General features: G+C 45.1%; 1 protein-coding gene across 1 annotated transcript; it reads right to left on the bottom strand.

The window, feature by feature from the left end:
• pcare2 (photoreceptor cilium actin regulator 2) lies at positions 1–12,463 on the bottom strand. The gene is made up of 2 exons (XM_085382949.1): positions 9,369–12,463; positions 1–130 (listed from the first exon to the last, which is right to left on the bottom strand). The coding sequence occupies exons 1-2, from the start codon at positions 12,061–12,063 to the stop codon at positions 126–128; spliced, it is 2,700 nt and encodes an 899-aa protein (XP_085239075.1). The 5' UTR covers positions 12,064–12,463; the 3' UTR covers positions 1–125.
• Between the last annotated feature and the right edge of the window lie 6,232 nt (positions 12,464–18,695).

Genomic DNA, 18,695 nt, shown 5'->3' with positions numbered 1-18,695 from the left:
CCCAGTCCCTGCTAATATACAACTTCTTTCATTATTCTCTTCCCGACTCATATTTTACTTTAGAAACCCTGGCCATTCACAGCTGGACTTTAGGGTGTCATCATCTCCTGTCATCGGAAGGCTTCCTAGCCTGCAAGAGAACAAGAAATAATGGGGGGTAAATTTAGTGCATGAGTAGATCATGTTGGGTTTGCTTGCTGGGGAGTTTACATAACTGGAGTAGGGCAGGAGGGTTAATCCAATGTGGATTAAGCTAGGTGTCTTTCCTAGAGGCAGGTTGGTACCATATATCTGAGCACAGGAGCTGTAGGTATGAATTAGACTTAAACTGTTTGAAAAAGATTATACTGCATGTGTCCAGAGTGACTAAATCCTCCATGTTAATCTATTCAGAAGTAAAACTCTACAAGCACAGTTCTAGATAAAGAAGGCTAAGACAAAGCAAATGCTGTAATGTATTTAAGTACATTTACTCAGTTTACATTATCAAAAATTACAATTTAAATGAAGTTGTTTGATGTAATCCCTTTTTCTAGTTCTCAACTACATCTTGGGGTAGTACTCCTAGTTAGTTGCATGTGTGAATTATTACTATGGAAATCACTTGTTAACCAATAAATGATATATTCTTGATATATTCTGTTATATTCTTATAGATATATATATCTATATAAAAATGCTTAATGAGCACTACAGGAATGCTAAAAGTTAGATTATGTGCACGATGACAATATTTTAAATATCATTTGGCTGGTGCTCCTTAACAAAACTACTATCTTGTCAGATATCAAATTCTGATGATTTTTCAAAGATGAATCAGTCATTTTTCCTGAAATTAATTAGACTAGTGGGGCATTAATTAGACTGTATCAGGATAAAAATGTAACTTTTCAGTTCCTTGAAGTTGTATTAATTTAGGGGGGGTTCATAGACTTAGAAGACTTGATTCTTTTTGATATATCCTGCAGTTAATTTGTCATGCGAGGGGGACTACAAGATGGGGACTAAAACTATTGTTCCAGCTTTTAAGTGATAATACACTCCACATCTCTCATAAACAATAAAAAATTTGTTAAGGCCTCAGTCACATGGGCCTATACTGGATGGAGATGCCCTAGCATCCACTGGTTGTGAGGGCGAAAATGTTTCTTCCCCTACTGGTTGGCAAGTGGTTGCTGGCTGTTGCTGGTGAGATAGCTTACAAAATTGCTAGCAGATTTGGGCAATTCCCCACTGTTTATATTGAAGATAAAATTTGTCTGCAAACACTCACCGTTTACTCTTGAAATGAAGGACTTTGTTTCTTTACGACTGCAACCAACACCTCTCTGCTCTTGCTTTTGACGAAGGCGGTTGCATTTTTCTCCTCTCATCCTCTCCCTTAGCTTCCCTGCTTAGCCTCTTGTGTCCTTGTCTAGTCTCGTGTTTTTTGTATTACTTTTCCCTGGAACATTCTCTCACAGTCTGTTCTCTAAAACCTAAAAGAGGAATTATGGATTGGATCAACTGGTCCCTAAATGCAATTGACACCCCTTTCTCAATGAGAAGTTTGGGCTTGGGTGAGCCTGAGTGCTGAAGATATCTACCTATTCGGAACCATGGTAACAGGGTTCTTGCTGATCGGAGCTGGCTTGACGCTGACTTATCGAAGAATTAAGGAAGCAGAACCGGCTGTTCAAACCCCCACAAGGCTGCCCGCTGGGATTGAAACGATGGGAAGAGGCGTGAGTTTCTCAAAATGGGCTCATTGAGCGCAGCACGGACAAGATCTTGGAAAGGCTTACGGCTGCCGTGAATACTCAGAATAAGATCTCTGAGTGCAAACTGGATTACATCTTGGAAGGGCTCGCTCGGAATAACATCTCTGAGCGCAAATTGGATTACATCTTGGGGAAGCTCACTGTGGTCGTGAGTTCTCAGAATCGGCTCTTTGAGCACAAGAATGACAACATCACCGAGCGCAAGTTTGATAACATCATGGAGAAGCTCATGGCTCTCCAACGGGAGATTGAGAGACCAGTGTTGGACTGTTAGAACAGCTTTGAAATTCATCTGAGCTGTTAGCACTAAAGTTAAAAGTTAAAAGCACCATCACTTCATGCGGATACCTTTTCAGCGCCAGCTGCGGTCGCAAGGCTGGAGCCGAACAAAAACACCCTGATAACGACTGTGTTTAGTCTGTTCCAATGTCTCAGCTGAACTCTGGACACGCACGCACGCACACACATACATATACACATGCACACACTCATCCCCCCTCCCTTTCCAAACGCCTTCGATGCTTGTTCCCTTCTGGGAATTCACTGCAGGGAAACCTGCACGTGGCGAATAAAGCCTTGATTGATTGATTGATTGATTGATTGATTGATTGATTGAAAAGGCGTAATTTTTACTTTGAAGGTTCTCTACTTCTGCTTTGTGTAGCACTTTTCAAAGTTTTATTAGGTCTTTGCAAGTAGTTTGTGTCATGGTCTCCGTGCCTGCCCGGTCGGCCCCACAAGGCTACAATTGCTGTTTCTGTTCTCTCCCTCTCTGCCTGGGCGGAGCTCACTGTGGGCTCCTGCCCTTGGCCCACACACACACCTGACAACACTCACCCATCATCACCGGGAGCACTATTTGAGGCTGGAACACAGATCCTCTCGTCGCTGGATGATTGTACCCCTAACGTTAGTGTTCTCACAGCTCTTGTGCTTCATATTCGTGATTTGTGATTAGTTGGTGACCTGCCTTCTCGTCTGCCTCAGATCTCCCCCCCCCCCCCGGGACCTGCGACCTCCCTGCTGCGGGAACGTGTGTGAGTGTGAGCGAAGAAGACGTGAGCGAGTTACCCTGTGATTCCCCCGGAGTTTTGGATCCCTTCACTGTACATATATTGCACTGGCACTGTAAATAAACTACACCTTGGAGATACCTTACCGCTCTGCGTTTGAATCCCTGTACCAGATCGTGACAGAATCATCCAGCCACGGAAATGGATTCAGCAGATCCAGCGGTCTCGACTCCCACCCTCGCCACTTTGGCCGCGATGCTGGCACGCCACGAGCAGATGTTCATTCACCTTCGAGCAGAGCTCGCGAACCTCACACAGGCCGTGGCCCGGCTAACACCGCTACCGGCCGCTCCACTGGTCGCCGCTCCTCCGTCGGAGGCGCCAGCTCCAGCAGTAAGTGTCGCGCCACCTGCTCCCTCACCTGTTCACGTTGACAGATTCCTCCCCACTCCCAGGGCTTTCACGGGAGAGATTGATAAATGTGCTGGTTTCCTCACTCAGTGTGCCCTTCAGTTTCGCCAGCAACCGCAAGCCTTTTCTACTGATGGTGCGAAAATCGCTTATATCGTCCAGTTACTCCAGGACCGTGCTCTAACCTGGGCTCAAGCTGCGCTTCAGGCGGAGCCGGACATCACCTTTTCTGACTTTCTTACTAAGTTTAAAGGTGTGTTTGACAGGAAAGCCACAACTGCCACCGCCGGCCAGCGCTTGCTTGCGCTTAAACAAGGTAAACGCAGCATGGCTGATTTTTCTATTGACTTTTCTACCTTGGCTGAACAGGCGAAATGGGGGGAAGAGGCCCTTAAAAGTGCATTGCTCACTAATATTAATGAGGAAATAAAGAATGAATTAATGCTCCGTGAACTGCCTTCCTCCCTGGATGCGCTTCTGGTTTTGTGTATGCGGGTGGACGATCAGGTGCGCGCACATCGGAGCGCACGCGTGCATTCGGGGCATGCCCCGCTGGACTTTTGTGGGACCCCTACTGCAGCCCATGGGTCGTGTGACGCCGACACCGGGGATGGGGAAGAGCCCATGCAGCTTGGGCGCTCACGGCTGTCGCCTGCGGAGCGCCAGTGCCGTCTTGCCTCCGGTGAGTGCGTTTATTGCAGCCGTAAAGGCCACTCTGTCTCCTCCTGCCCAACGCTGGCAAAAGGGCGCGCTTACCAGTGATCGTGAGGGTGCTGGTGGGCGATCTGTCGAGTGAAAGCCCTCTCCCCAGGCTTCTTTTGCCGGCTACTCTGCGTGTTCGGACTGTTTCTCATTCTCTCTCCGTTCTCATTGACTCTGGGGCTGAGCAGAACTTTATTGACACCTCACTCGCCGCCAAACTGAACATCGCCTTGGAGCCTCTGTCACGCCCCCTCCGCGTTCACGCACTGTCGGGCCAGCGCCTGCCTGACATCACTCATGTTTCTGAATTCCTTTCATTATCTCTCTCTGGCAATCACGCAGAAAGGATTTGTTTTTTTTCGTTTAAGGCTCCTCTCACTCCGCTGGTTCTGGGTCACCCCTGGCTTGTCCTCCACAACCCGCATATCGACTGGGAGAAGGGTGCCGTACTAGGTTGGAGTGTGGCCTGCCATATGAACTGCCTCCGGGCTGCGGCTTCCCCCGTTTCGCTCCCACCCACGGCCTCGCCGTCGGACGCCCCGGACCTCTCGATGGTTCCGCGGGTTTATCATGATCTGTGGGATGTTTTTTGTAAGGATCGGGCGCGGTCCCTTCCCCCGCACCGCCCGTACGATTGTGCCGTCGATCTTCTTCCTGGAGCTCCGCTGCCGTCTAGCCGCCTGTACAGCCTCTCCCGGCCTGAGAGGGATGCTATGGAGCGTTACATCTTGGAGTCGCTGGCGGCAGGGTTGATTCGCCCCTCCTCTTCCCCTGTCGCGGCTGGGTTTTTTTTCGTGGATAAGAAGGATGGTTCGCTGCGGCCGTGTATTGACTTTCGGGGCCTTAATCAGATCACTGTTAAGAACAAATACCCTTTGCCGTTGCTTTCCTCCGCCTTTGAACTGCTTCAAGGCATGACCGTCTTTACCAAGCTGGATCTGCGCAACGCTTACCACCTGGTGCACATCAGGGAGGGGGATGAGTGGAAGACCGCGTTCAATACGCATCGGGGCCACTTTGAGTATCTCGTGATGCCGTTTGGGCTGACTAACGCCCCCGCAGTGTTTCAGGCGATGGTTAATGATGTCCTTCGTGATTTTGTTAACCGTTGTGTATTTGTGTACTTGGATGACATCTTGATCTTTTCTAAGACACTCGAGGAGCACAAGGTCCATGTCCGGCAGGTCCTGCTACGCCTTCTGGAGAACCGGCTCTTTGTGAAGGGGGAGAAGTGCGATTTCCACGTGGCGTCAGTGAGTTTTCTGGGCCACATTATCGAGAAGGGGGACTTGCGGACTGATCCGGAGAAAGTGCGGGCTGTGGTGGAATGGCCTACTCCTCCTGATCACCGCCAAGTGCAACGTTTTTTGGGATTCGCCAACTTTTACAGACGGTTCATTCGCGATTTCAGCAGAATCGCTCTCCCTCTCACTAAACTCACCTCTCCCAAAGTTCCCTTCCAGTGGGATTCTGCCGCTCAGCGAGCCTTCGCCCTGCTCAAGGACAGGTTCACCACTGCTCCCATACTCCGGCAACCGGACCTTACACGGCAGTTCGTTGTGGAGGTGGATGCGTCGGACTCCGGGGTTGGGGCAGTTCTGTCTCAACAGCTGGACGGTAAGCTGCACCCGTGTGCCTTTTATTCTCGCCGTCTCTCCCCAGCAGAGTGTAACTATGACATCGGGGACCGGGAGCTTCTGGCCGTCAAGCTGGCCCTGGAGGAGTGGAGACATTGGTTGGAGGGAGCGGCACAACCATTCATCGTCTGGACGGATCACAAGAATCTGGAGTACCTGCGCTCGGCTAGACGTCTCAATTCCCGGCAAGCCAGGTGGGCGCTGTTTTTTGCTCGTTTTGACTTCACTATCACCTACAGGCCAGGAACACGGAACGTAAAGCCAGACGCCCTGTCCAGGCAATTCTCCATCACTGGGGAGGACTCGGACCCTGAGCCTGTCCTCCCGGCCGCCTGCGTAATTGGAGCAATCTCCTGGGAGATCGAGGGGCTCATCCAAGAGGCGCAGGAGACCGAACCGGATCCTGGCACTGGTCCACCTGGTCGCCTCTTCGTTCCTTCAGCCGTCCGCTCTCAGGTTCTCCAGTGGGCTCACACCGCCCGCTTTTCATGCCATCCTGGGGTCCTCCGCACCTGCTCGTTCCTCCGACGTTACTTCTGGTGGCCTGCTATGGCTAGGGATGCCAAGGAGTACGTAGCGGCCTGTTCGACCTGCGCCCGGAATAAGCTTTCGAACCGCCCTCCACCGGGTCTTCTGCAGCCTCTCCCTACACCAGCCCGACCGTGGTCCCATGTTTCTTTGGACTTTGTCACGGGGCTGCCGCCCTCCGCTGGTAACACCGCCATACTTACCATTATCGATCGTTTCTCCAAAGCTGCACACTTCGTCGCCCTCCCGAAGCTCCCCTCTGCCTTGGAGACGGCCCGGCTCCTCACCTCCCATGTGTTCCGTCTTCACGGGATCCCCGAGGACATCGTCTCGGATAGAGGGCCGCAATTCACGTCCCGTGTTTGGAGGGAGTTCTGCTCCGCACTGGGGGCCAAGGTCAGTCTGTCTTCCGGTTTCCATCCACAGAGTAACGGGCAATCGGAGCGGGCCAACCAGGAGCTGGAAGCTGCCCTCCGCTGTGTCGCTTCGCACAACCAATCGACCTGGAGTGAACAGCTTCCATGGATCAAATACGCCCACAACAGCCACACGTCCTCCGCCACGGGCAAGTCTCCCTTCGAAGCGTCCCTGGGCTATCAACCGCCTTTGCTCCCGGCCATCGAAGGTGAGCACTCCGTTCCTTCTGTACAGGCTCACCTCCGCGGGTGCCGTCGTGCCTGGCGGGCGACTCGGGCTGCCCTACTCCGTACTAAGGAGCGGAACAAGACCCTCGCTGACCGTCGCCGGACACCGGCCCCCGTGTACACCATCGGTCAACAGGTATGGCTGGCTACCCGTTTTGTGCCGCTACGGACTGAGTCAAAGAAGCTGTCTCCTCAGTTTATTGGCCCTTTTCCCATGGAAGCCGTTGTGAACCCTGTGTCTGTCCGCCTCAAGCTGCCGCGCAACATGCGCATTCACAATGTCTTCCATGTGTCTCAGGTCAAGCCGGTGCTCTCCAGCCCGTTGTGCCCTCCCTCCAGGGCCCCGCCGCCCCCCCGGCTCGTGGATGGTCAGCTGGTCTACAATATCACCCGCATCATGGACTCCCGGCGCCGGGGTCGGGGTTTTCAGTACCTGGTTGACTGGGAGGGCTACGGGATAGAGGAACGCTCCTGGGTGCCTCGAGCTGCTGTCCTGGATGGGGCCATGCTCCGGGACTTCCACCGCAGGCATCCAGGTAAGCCTGGTGGGTCACCGGGAGGCTCCCGTTGAGGGGGGGGGGGGGTACTGTCATGGTCTCCGTGCCTGCCCGGTCGGCCCCACAAGGCTACAATTGCTGTTTCTGTTCTCTCCCTCTCTGCCTGGGCGGAGCTCACTGTGGGCTCCTGCCCTTGGCCCACACACTCACCCATCATCACCGGGAGCACTATTTGAGGCTGGAACACAGATCCTCTCGTCGCTGGATGATTGTACCCCTAACGTTAGTGTTCTCACAGCTCTTGTGCTTCATATTCGTGATTTGTGATTAGTTGGTGACCTGCCTTCTCGTCTGCCTCAGATCTCCCCCCCCCCCCCCCCCCCCCCGGGACCTGCGACCTCCCTGCTGCGGGAACGTGTGTGAGTGTGAGCGAAGAAGACGTGAGCGAGTTACCCTGTGATTCCCCCGGAGTTTTGGATCCCTTCACTGTACATATATTGCACTGGCACTGTAAATAAACTACACCTTGGAGATACCTTACCGCTCTGCGTTTGAATCCCTGTACCAGATCGTGACAGTTTGTGTGTTTGCAGACAAGTTTATGTCTTCTATGCAAGCTATAGGTAACCCCAGCAACCTGCTAGAAATCAAAACACTCGCATGTAGGTTTTCAGTGCAGTACTGCATACCTCTTTGCAACCAGTTTTAATCGCCAGTGACTGCCAGTAACCTGGCAGCAACCATTCACCAACCAGCTGTGGAATATACACTTTTCCTTAGTGGCCACATGGTTGCTCACTGTTCTCTAGGCAAATGTGTGACTCGTGCCTAAATAAGGGTGCATACCAAAGTGTTCATAGCAGTATTATTTTCAACTAAGAAACTCATACAGTAACCAGTTGCACCACCAACTGTGTAGACAATTGGTGCATAATTGCTAAGAATGTGGGGAATTTGCCTGCTTTCACTATTGCTTCTCTTTCAACATGCAGTGGCTTTGCAGTTCACCTTTCATGGCAACCGAGTATGGTACTGCTGGAGTATGCTGGTTTCCAGAAATTGTGAGACATCAAGACTCAAGAGTATGACACAAAGACAGAAAAATCAGTTGCATATCAGATCTGGAAATTCAGATTGCCAGATATGCTGATATCATTCAGAGAAAAGTAAGACAGCTGTTTGAGTCAAAAACCATCTGGGTAGATTCAAAGCAAACAGTCACCAAATGTCAAACTAATCTGTTTGTTTTCAATATATGCTATTAAAAAAGTCAAGGGAAGACTTTTAACAACAAATGTTAACTTTATTTTTGATTTGATTTTGAACCCAGGTCTCAAATGGGTGATGATTTTGGTTTCAATTAACCGCTGTAACATTATTTTGTTCTCAGCAAATTACAGTGTATGTCAGTCAAGATTTTCAGTTTGAATGTTTCATCCATTAGGCTATGATGTGTAATTTAAGTGTTGAGTAGTTTACATTTTTTAATATGATCACAAAATTGACTCAGAAGTGACATAAAGATTTGGTGAGCTACTTTTAAACAATTTGAAATGCACATTTTTAAAAATATGTAATCACATATTTCATCTTGTTGGATTGTAGTGTTATTTTATGCCATGTTATACCCCGAATTGAAGATTGTGAATTATTATGTAGTTTAGTTTGCATTATTCTCCTGAATTAGAAGAAGCTGATAACTATTGCATTAGTTAAACTGATTTGCATTACATTAAACTGCTGGCTTGTTGTGAATGAAGGATATTGCTTTATGATGCATTATACTGCTGAGTTATAAGAAATACTGTTTACAGAGAGTTATTGTCTTATTTGTCTGATTAGAAGAGAACAGAATATGCTGGAGTTTTCTGCCCCATCGCAGCAAGAGCAGATAAGCAGGGAGCCAAGGTCGTAGCTTAGGCGCTGTGTGAGAGAAAGCATGTAAATGTTTAGGCTTTTTATGATAAGGTGGAGGCACCAGAGGCTATAAGAGTTTGAGCAATGCTCCACCATTTTGAGATCTGAGGCTGTCTGCATACAGTGTCCATCTCCCACGCGTGTGTTCATTAAAATCATCGTTTGACTCAACCCGACCGGACCAGTGTTGTTATTGTGGTTTTTTTCTCTTGTTTCCATCCCCAATTTTGAACTCGTAACAATCTTTTGTAATATTTACCTGTATTTTGTGGCAATAGGTTACTCCTTTTCTCCTGCATAGAGGCCAAACTGGCATCCTTTAGAAACTCTGAATGAAGAGTCCCACTAGGCCTATGGTCTGATTGGGTGCGACGAGTAGAGGTGTCTGTTGCTCTGGTCAGTAGTCTTCCTCGGGAGACCTCTCCCCCTTGTCTGGGAAGCGCAGACCTTTCAGGGGGCAAACAGGTCTTCAAGTTTTGAAACTCATTTTGACAGAAAACAGAGCGTGCGTCGCGAAAGGATACAGATGGAATGATTTCTTCTGTCTTGTTATCTATACAGCGTGTCACTGTTCTGGGAGAACTAGGACGAGATGAGTGCCTAGATGTAGACTGAGGTCTAATTACAGGGGGACTTGGAAATCTTTTGCATGTACTAGGACAAGATGGTGGAAGGCGGACTCTAGATACAGGTGGTGCTATCACAGTCAGACTGCAAGAGGATAATTCACCCTCATAAAATTCATTGCTGTTATATTTCCGATCTATTGTGAGTTGAAGAGGAGAAGTTGCCCTGATGCCTGGTTCAACAAGATTTCTCTTATCAGAAGATTCTGCTGCATCACGCAGGTGAATAATCTTACATGCCTTTTGGTAGAGATTATTCTTAATTTCCAGGTTCACATCTGTTTCTGATTGCAGCTGATCTGCATCCTGAGTGCCCGTAACACCATCCTGTGTAACAGGATGGGCAGGAGAGATAGCAATCGACCTTGGCCTCATACATGCTCGGTTTGGTAACACTTCTACATTGTGGATAGATGCCTTCAGGCGATGGAAGATTCCAATCTTGGGGTTTATCACTTGAGAACTAAAAGGTTTCTGCAAACCCACTTCAGTTCCTGCTAGGACCTGAGTACTCTGAAAGGAATTGTCCATCAGAACTTCTGGGGGGGGCGGTGGTAGGTTGTCCATATCCAGCTCGTCCTTGCTATCAGGCCAGCTGTTGTTGTTGTTGCCACTGTTGACTGAACTTTCCTTGTCATTTACTGCGTCAGATAACTGAAGTAAGCCACTTTTCCTGGGCATCCTGTTATGAGGTGGAATATTAGTGAGACTCTGCTCAGGTCTCCCATCAGCTACTTTGCTAAAGGTATGAATTAACCTTCTGACAGAGTGGCGTTTTGGTGGTTGGTTTGCTAAGATTGTTACAGAACAATTTGTCTTATTTGGTCTCACAACGCCTTTGTGTGAACCTGACAATCCATTTAATGAATGCCGTCTTACTTCAGCTCTATCCAGCTTGCAATGAGGTCTTGGTAATTCCTTGTTTCCTTGTATTTCAGCCATCATTTTTATTCTATCATCCAAGACCCACTGGCTGTTTTGTAATTCTGTCATTCCACACGTAGTTAATGAAAGGTGTTCAGGCTTTGCAATAACAGGATCAATCAGCGGTTGTTTGACTGTTGCCTGCTGATCTCGATTGTAATTTGTGAACATATAATGAATGGCCTGACTGGGATCAGGTGGGGAAGAGTTTGACCTCTTCCTTCCTCGTGTATCACTTTCCTCCTCTTCATTCTCTTTATCATCGTCATCATAATCATCCTCATCCTCATCCTCATCTTCATTATGGTCTCCAAGGTTGGTCGAATTACTGGGGAGACTATCAAATGTACTCCGAATGTTGACTCCAGACCCCCAACTTTCAGATCCAGCACTTCCACGATGCCGGCGATGCCTTTCAGAACCCGTCAGACTCTCATTTTCTCCTCCGATACCACTATCCTCACTATGCAGTGTTGAATCTTCTGAGTTGAACTTCCTCATGGCTGCCCTTTCTACTTGTGCGATCACTTGAAAAAGCCTCTTCTCTGCCGTCTGCTTCGTCTGCAGCTTCTTATTTAGCAGTTTATAGACAGAAGAAAAATATTCCACTGCCTCCTCAAGTGTAGTGTCACCTAGTGCCTGGACTGATCCTCCCACTAACTTCATCTTTTCAGTTGACTGTTGGAGTAGTTGCTGTAAAAGATCTGGAGGTGGATCGGTTTGACATGTTGTATTCATTCTAGGGTTAGCTGAGCAAATCATCCCAGAAGGTAAGGTCATGTATTCACCATGCTCCTTCAACATCAGCTCCCCCTCATCAGCCATATCCTCTAGTGCTTGGTTGATCTCCTCAAAGCGCAATACTAAAGCAGACATCATGGGCTGGAGGGACAGCTGTGTCTGGGCAGCCTGATCTAGTAGACCCAAAAGAGTTTCATATTTGGAAATGTTTGGGTTCAGAAAGTTATAGGCTGCCTGGTGAGCTCTCAGCATGTGAGGTGGGAAGTCCACCTTTGTCTGTACATGACAGAACTTCCTGTGATTCTCAAAAGACCTTTTCTTGCCTTTACTTCTTTTTTGCTTTGCTGTCTTTTTAATTCCTTTGGTTTGTTCCACATCAGTGATTATTTCTTGGGGCATCGTGTTTACTTCTGTTTCATCAGTGTCCTGCAGATTTGGTACAGTCTTTGCATCAGAGACCAATGGAAATAATTCAGTCTCTTCGCTATGAAATCCTTCATTCGGAAGTGGAAGTTCATTTTCGGTCACTTCGGTTTTCAAACATGTATTCTCAACTTCTACAGGTCTACAATTATTAACATCCTGTGGTACTTCACCCAGAGAAGCTTTTGGAGATCCTTCTGGCTTTGAAAATAACTTTCCTTTAGATGGAGAACAGCCCATTGTTGCATTCAAAGTGATTTAAGGATTCAAGGAAAAACAAGTCAGGCCAGGAAATAAAATTGTAAATCCAGGAGTCTGGCGGTCTTGAAGGCAAAGTTATCTGGAGTCCTTCAGCTTCGACTTTTGTTGTCTGTCCAGTATGTGCTAGATAACTTCTAGTTCCTCAGTCATTTCAGGCATTCTCTCCAAATTTATGCTCAAACAGTGCAGCAAAGATACCTATAACCTGTTGATGAGGTGGCTACTAACGTGGTATGCATAAGACCGTTTGGGAATACGGATTGGTTCTGCCCTCTCTCTCCCTTAGCCAGCTTGCACAGATGGCTGTGTTAAGTGCATCAATAAAAACACACAGGCCTGTTCACACGTACACACTCGGGCATTTCCATTTAAGACTTTAAGCTCATCAGATTAACCAGAGACAAACTTGTCAGGTGGTGTTTTTAGCCGCACCCACTGGCAAGGTTTGCATGCAAACGCTCTGTTTACCTGAGACCTTCAATGTCAGGCCACAGGACATTTTAGCAATAGTTGTAGGAAAAAAATTAGATTTAAATGGTTTGCAATACAATGACTTACAAAAATCTATGAAACCACATTCTCTGAGTTCATCGTATCTTGAAAAGGTTATATTTATGTATCTTCAAGTATCCTTGTATAGGTTTTTAGGTTGTTTACTGATATTTTGCAGTGTAAGTTCACTTAATACTCAAATGTTTGGTACACAAAAAAGTTTAGCTTTACCCTTCTAAAGCAATCACAATGAATATATAGTAACAGTCAAACTGTTCATCTTTTTTTAATTATTCCAAGCTGGCAACACATGTGCCAAGTGTAAATACATTTAGGACATAAAGAACATGTCAATCCCTTTGTGAAACAACTCTGTGGGACTACGACATTAAAAGACTAGGTTTTGGAAAGCATATTTAGAAGAGTGAGGAGTGGCATTATGTATATCTCCATGTAAACTAGATCCTTGTCCCATCTTGAGTTGGATGGCAAGCTTTTTTGTGTGAGGCTCAGGACCGTTATAGTACATTACAATCACCCATCTTCCCTTCTATTATAAGCATAAGGTGTGTGTTGTGCTAGCTAAGTAGACTAGGCTATTTGTAAGAGTTGGATTGCAAGTGTAATCTTCTTGCTCCCTCCATCTAGAAGCTTCAGGAGGTCACTAGTCCCATCTTGAACATCACCTGTACTTTCAGTTTGGAACAATTTTTTAACAGGAGATTTTGATTGGATGTTTAAACAACCGTCTTTCAAAATCTTTGTGTTTTCTTTTAAAAGGTTTTCAGTCTCTGAGTAATGCTGCATAGAAAATAATTAAAAATATAAAAGGGGAAGGGGGCTATTCATGTAGCTTCAAATCACAAATGAAAACCAAGTTAACAAAGCAAAGATTTCACAATGTATATTACTAGATCTGATTGAATTAGTTTGAATCTTTTTGGGGGTTTACAATCAATCCATTTATGACTTTTATGTAATGTGCAGGCCTTTTTTGCATAGTTGGTTGATATTCTTTCTCTATTAAATTAAATTATGATAAATATTAAGAAATTGTTCATTTTTTTGTATGTGAGCAAATTTATAAATTCATCAGGGGACCAAAGAATTATTTCTCCCACTGTATATTGTATGTAAACTTTATAACTAAAGCAAAACCATTACAGTAGTGAGAGCAGACAATAGTTGCCTCTTGATCAAGCATCAAGGATCATTATTATTGTGATTATTATTCCTCTCTAATCTCTCATGCATACTTTTTAAATATATAGTTCATTAAGAACTGGATTCCCAGACAGGGGTAAGACCAGAAGCACAGAATATCATAAAACCTGAGCCCAGCTCTAATCCCTGACTCACATCCAGGTGTACCACACTAACACGAACCAGGCAAGCTGCTGGTCATTAGAGCAGATGGAGCTTAAGCTGTTGGAGGTAAGTTGTTTGCCATCTCTTTCTTTGGTTTATTAAAGACGTCAGAGCCAGTACATAAAACTCCATCTCAATTCCCTCCATTTAAGCTCAGGTCCTCTACCACGGACAGCAAAACACCGAACCAGCTTGTCAGGAGTGCTCGCTCTGTGGTGGGTTTTTTCTCGGAGGATGTTGGCCAAATACACATACGTCTTAGGGAATCCCTCTCACACTCTGCATGACACATTAAGAGTATTCGGCAGTTCTGTTGGCTAGATTCACAGTAAATATCCCGATTAGCTTCAGTGCATCTATAATAAATATGTACTAGTTCCAGTGCTTCACTTAAACTGTATGGTACTCATGCAGACCCAGGGTCAGTGTAAAATACAATCCTACCTGTGTGAACAAAGTCTGGCTCCTTTAATCCTGCTCGTTTAATGCAGGTTGATGCAGGTTTATTGATCCTCTTTCCTGCTGTCACACCTGTCACGTCTGAGACTCAGCTATAAACGTAAAGTAACCTTTACATCATGCAAAGACTCTGTAATACTGTAAATGATCAGTAACTTAGGTTAACAATAAACATTAAACCGTACCTCTCTGTCTGTGTGTGCTGCACATTTATAATCAGGATTGCAGTCAGGCTGCACTGAGTGTGGGACTGTTGAAAACAGATTGAAGATGCAAATTTAGCATTATGGCTGATGGTGGTGTAAAACCTCTTCCTACCTTCTACACTGTGTTTTTGCTACTAATTTATGTTTGTTGTTGTTTAACACAGATTTCAGAGGAGCACAGAGAAGCACTGTTGCTTCATCTTTTATGCTTTAAAGCAGAACTGGATTGGAAATCAAAAGGTCCTTAAAAGCTTTTTCTGCTCCTGACCCTCAAAGCCAAATTTCACCCCTGAGAGCTCATAGGTTACGATTGTTTTAACAGTAACATTATCAGAAACATAGGTGAGCAACAATACTTAATATCTGCTTTTAATGTAATCATTTATATAGCGATCTTGTATTTGTTAAACATTTTGCAGGATGTATCTGGCAGTTTTTTCATCTACAGAAGTTTCATTTGTCACTGTGGGACTGCTGAGTGACCTGAAGAACTCATTTCATTCATTTACAAAAATGTTTCAGAGAATCTTTGAAAAATGGCAGACCTCAGGTCAGATTTAATTGATAGAGATATATGCATGCATTGTGAAATTTATGTATCCCAGATAATTGTTTTTCATCTTGTCATGGGAGACCCACCCCTTTCTCTGGAGTTAACTGCAGCCCAAGATAACTAGTGGGGGTATTTACACACTCATGGCCAGTGGAGTAAAATGAGCAACCAAAAAACTGGCAGCCTGCACAGCCACAGATGTGCTAGAAGCTAGAAGAGCTAGAAGTGCTACTCATGGAGAAACTCTTGGAGAAACTTGCTAAACCTATCAGGGGACAGGTACTCCAGCCCCAAAACATGATATAACCCCACATAAAGCCCAGCCACAAAGTGAACCAAGTCATGAATGGATGGATAGAAGTTAAATGACTACAAACATAAAAACATAAAAGGCACTAGTTCTCACACTGGAGTTCCCTGACATTGGGTTGACTATACTGAGCTTGTATTAACAGTTATAACGGACTACGCTGAGACATTGCTTTGAATTATTGTGTGTATGTATGTACGTATACATACGTACAGTACGTATGTATACGTACGTACGTACGTACGTACGTACGTACGTACATACGTACATATGTGTATATATACATACATATATATGTATGTATATATACATACGTACATACATATGTACGTATGTATGTATGTATACATACGTACAGTACGTATATATACGTACAGTACGTACGTATGTATGTATACGTACGTACATATACGTATGTATGTATATATATGCCTCAGATCCACTAGCCCTTAGATCCACTAGCTATGTATGTATGTATGTATGTACAATATTCAAGCAATGTCTTTACCCTGTGCAGTGTGTGGACGCTGTGCACGCAATCACCTCATTCACTGTAGTAAACATGCACCGCTACATAACATGATTGACTCTGTCTCCATGGTTACATCATATCGTACATTATTAGCAATGTAAACAGCTTCCAAAGATACTGCCATAGCTCTCTGCAGCTGTAACACTTTCACTGTTTGCAAATCATTTCATATTTTGATAGTTATGAAAAAAGCATATGTTTATAGGTCATGCCAGGTGGTTGCTTTGGTGGTTGCTGTGGACTAGGGTGGACGGTGCGTTCGATTCCTGTTTCAAAGTGGCGACAGTCTGCTGTAACTCGAATTCAAACTCCACTTTGGTCTTTAAGAAAAGGCCTTTCATAGCTGTTTATGACACACACACACACACAAAGCACTTTGCCTAACCATGACAGGATGCAACTTTACCTTTGAAGTGTCTGATATAAAATAGAAAAATGAAGCAACCAGAGGTTTAATGATGAAGACTCTGGGGGTCTGTAGTTTACGTTTTACAATCCTGAATGACTCTTCGCACATTCATATAATTCATTTACCGGTAGACTGTTACTGTTTAATTTTTTTTTACCTTGTTATGTCATGAATAAGGTTTACCTGCTGAAGGTTTGATTGATCAGTTGGACAATACAGTCAAAGACAGAGTTTCAATTTGCTAGAATCCTAGTTGGATTTTTGTTTTCATTCATATTTCTGAACCAAATATTGAATACGACTCTGACAGACTGGATACCTGCCCACAGTGTACACTACCTTTTATTCAAGGATCCCAGGACAGAGCCCTGTAGCTCGGATCACAGTTTCAATTATAAAAGAAAAGGAAACAGGCAAAAAGCAAAATAGAAAAAAAATAACATTGTGAGGTCATTTCTTATAAACTGACAACCCCCCCCCCCCCCCCCCATTCCAAAAGAAAAACAAAGAAACAACTTGTCGTTCTCTCACAGCAAAGGATCAGGCTCACAGCTTGGGCCAATAATGTATGTTAGATAAGGTGAGATGAGATGAGATAAGACTTTATTGATCCCACAATGGGGAAATTTTTGTGTCACCTCAGCTCACAGATATCAGAAGGAAATACAAAAATACAAATAAAGTACAATCAATGAAAAAAGGTAAGATAATACACTATATACAGTGGTAGCATACACAGTATGTGATTATGGATATGGTTGGAAATATGGAAGACATAAACTATATAGCTTGATATAGCTATTGTACCACTACTATTCCTATTTATAGACATGTACACACACACGTACACACTAAATATACATATGTATACATATACATACATATATACCTGTACATGTCCATACACATGGAAGGTCTATTATGCATGAAGTGGTGACCGTGGATGTTCACAGTGTCCAGTGACTTATGACATCGTGATTGAGGAGATTGTCAGTTGCTCAGTATGCTAAGGTCACCATGTCTATTTGGGTATAATTAATATCCAAAAAGCACTAAAAGTTATACCAGAATTTGACTAACAGAATTATTAACTGCATGTTTTTCTTCCAATTTTCTCACATAATTTGAAAAATTAGACTTTGTAAATAAGTGAAAATTTCATATTGTTGCAGTCCTAATAGCTCCTGCTTTGAAACATTGAACTTTAAAATTTACCTCATGAAAGATAATCATTCACAGTGGCACACTGTCAGTATAATTCTGACTTTAATATCACTGTTTTAATCTGAATCTTTCTCAAATATGCTGTGAATAAATACTGTTGCAACTCACTGTGGGAAAGCTGTGTTATTAAAATGAATCTGTCACATGTGAGGACGAGGACACAAACGGAGGACACAAACGGAGGACACGCAGATGCTGTCACGGTCGGACGGTCCTCCCTGGACGACCTGCTTTTTGTGTGGTTTGTGTGGTTTTTTTTTCTCTCCGCTTTCTCTTCGTCCTCCGCTGGCGGCTATATTTTGAAAGTCCACACTTCCGGGAGACTGAGCGCGTAATGGCCTCTGACCCGGAAGCACCTCCGCTCGGCAGCCGACACACCTGTGCCTAATCGTCCGTCCAGTTGACGCTAATTATCCTACAGTTGAAGCTGAGGTATTTAAGGGTGTGTCCAGACGGCAGTCGACGCTGGATTGTACTCTAAGCCTGGTAGTACTGGATGCTCTGTGTTAAGGGCATTTAGCTGACTAGGGAGCTTTCTCACCTGTGTTTGTCGCTCGCTTTTCCTAGGAGCTGGAGGACGGAGTGGATGGTCGGGAGAAGAGAAGCTCAGTTTGGATAATCACTTTGGAAACCGAACTGCACGGTCACCGGGAGTAAGGAGGAGAACGCTAACGGGGACTTTGTGCACTACTGTTTTTTCATATTGGAACTGTCATTTGTGAGCAATGTAAATAAACCGCACTGTCTGCATTCTGCGCCTGGGCCCTTTTCTCCCACACGCCCCGACAGATTCAAAGTCAAAAATCCAAACCTTTAGTCAAAAACAGGCAGTGGTTACGAACAGAAGCAGCCCATCAACAGTCTTCAGGGCTTAATTATTATTATTATTATTATTATTATTGTCAAAGTTGGATGTTAATTTTGTCCTTTAAAAATGTTCCTGTACTATAATTTAAGGCTAAAATGGCTCAGACAGTCTCATTCTTAGAGTATCTCCTCTGAAAGTGGAGACGGGTTCATCCACTGATCCAAATCACTTTACCTGGATGTTTTCTTTG

Source organism: Rhamphochromis longiceps, linkage group LG15 (genome assembly GCF_057381845.1).
Source record: "Rhamphochromis longiceps isolate RC_006_pf linkage group LG15, R_longiceps_female_GT1.1, whole genome shotgun sequence".
NCBI classification, from domain to species: Eukaryota; Metazoa; Chordata; class Actinopteri; order Cichliformes; family Cichlidae; genus Rhamphochromis; species Rhamphochromis longiceps.
Note: the sequence above shows the minus strand (reverse complement) of the source record. Positions and strands in the feature narration are given on the sequence as shown.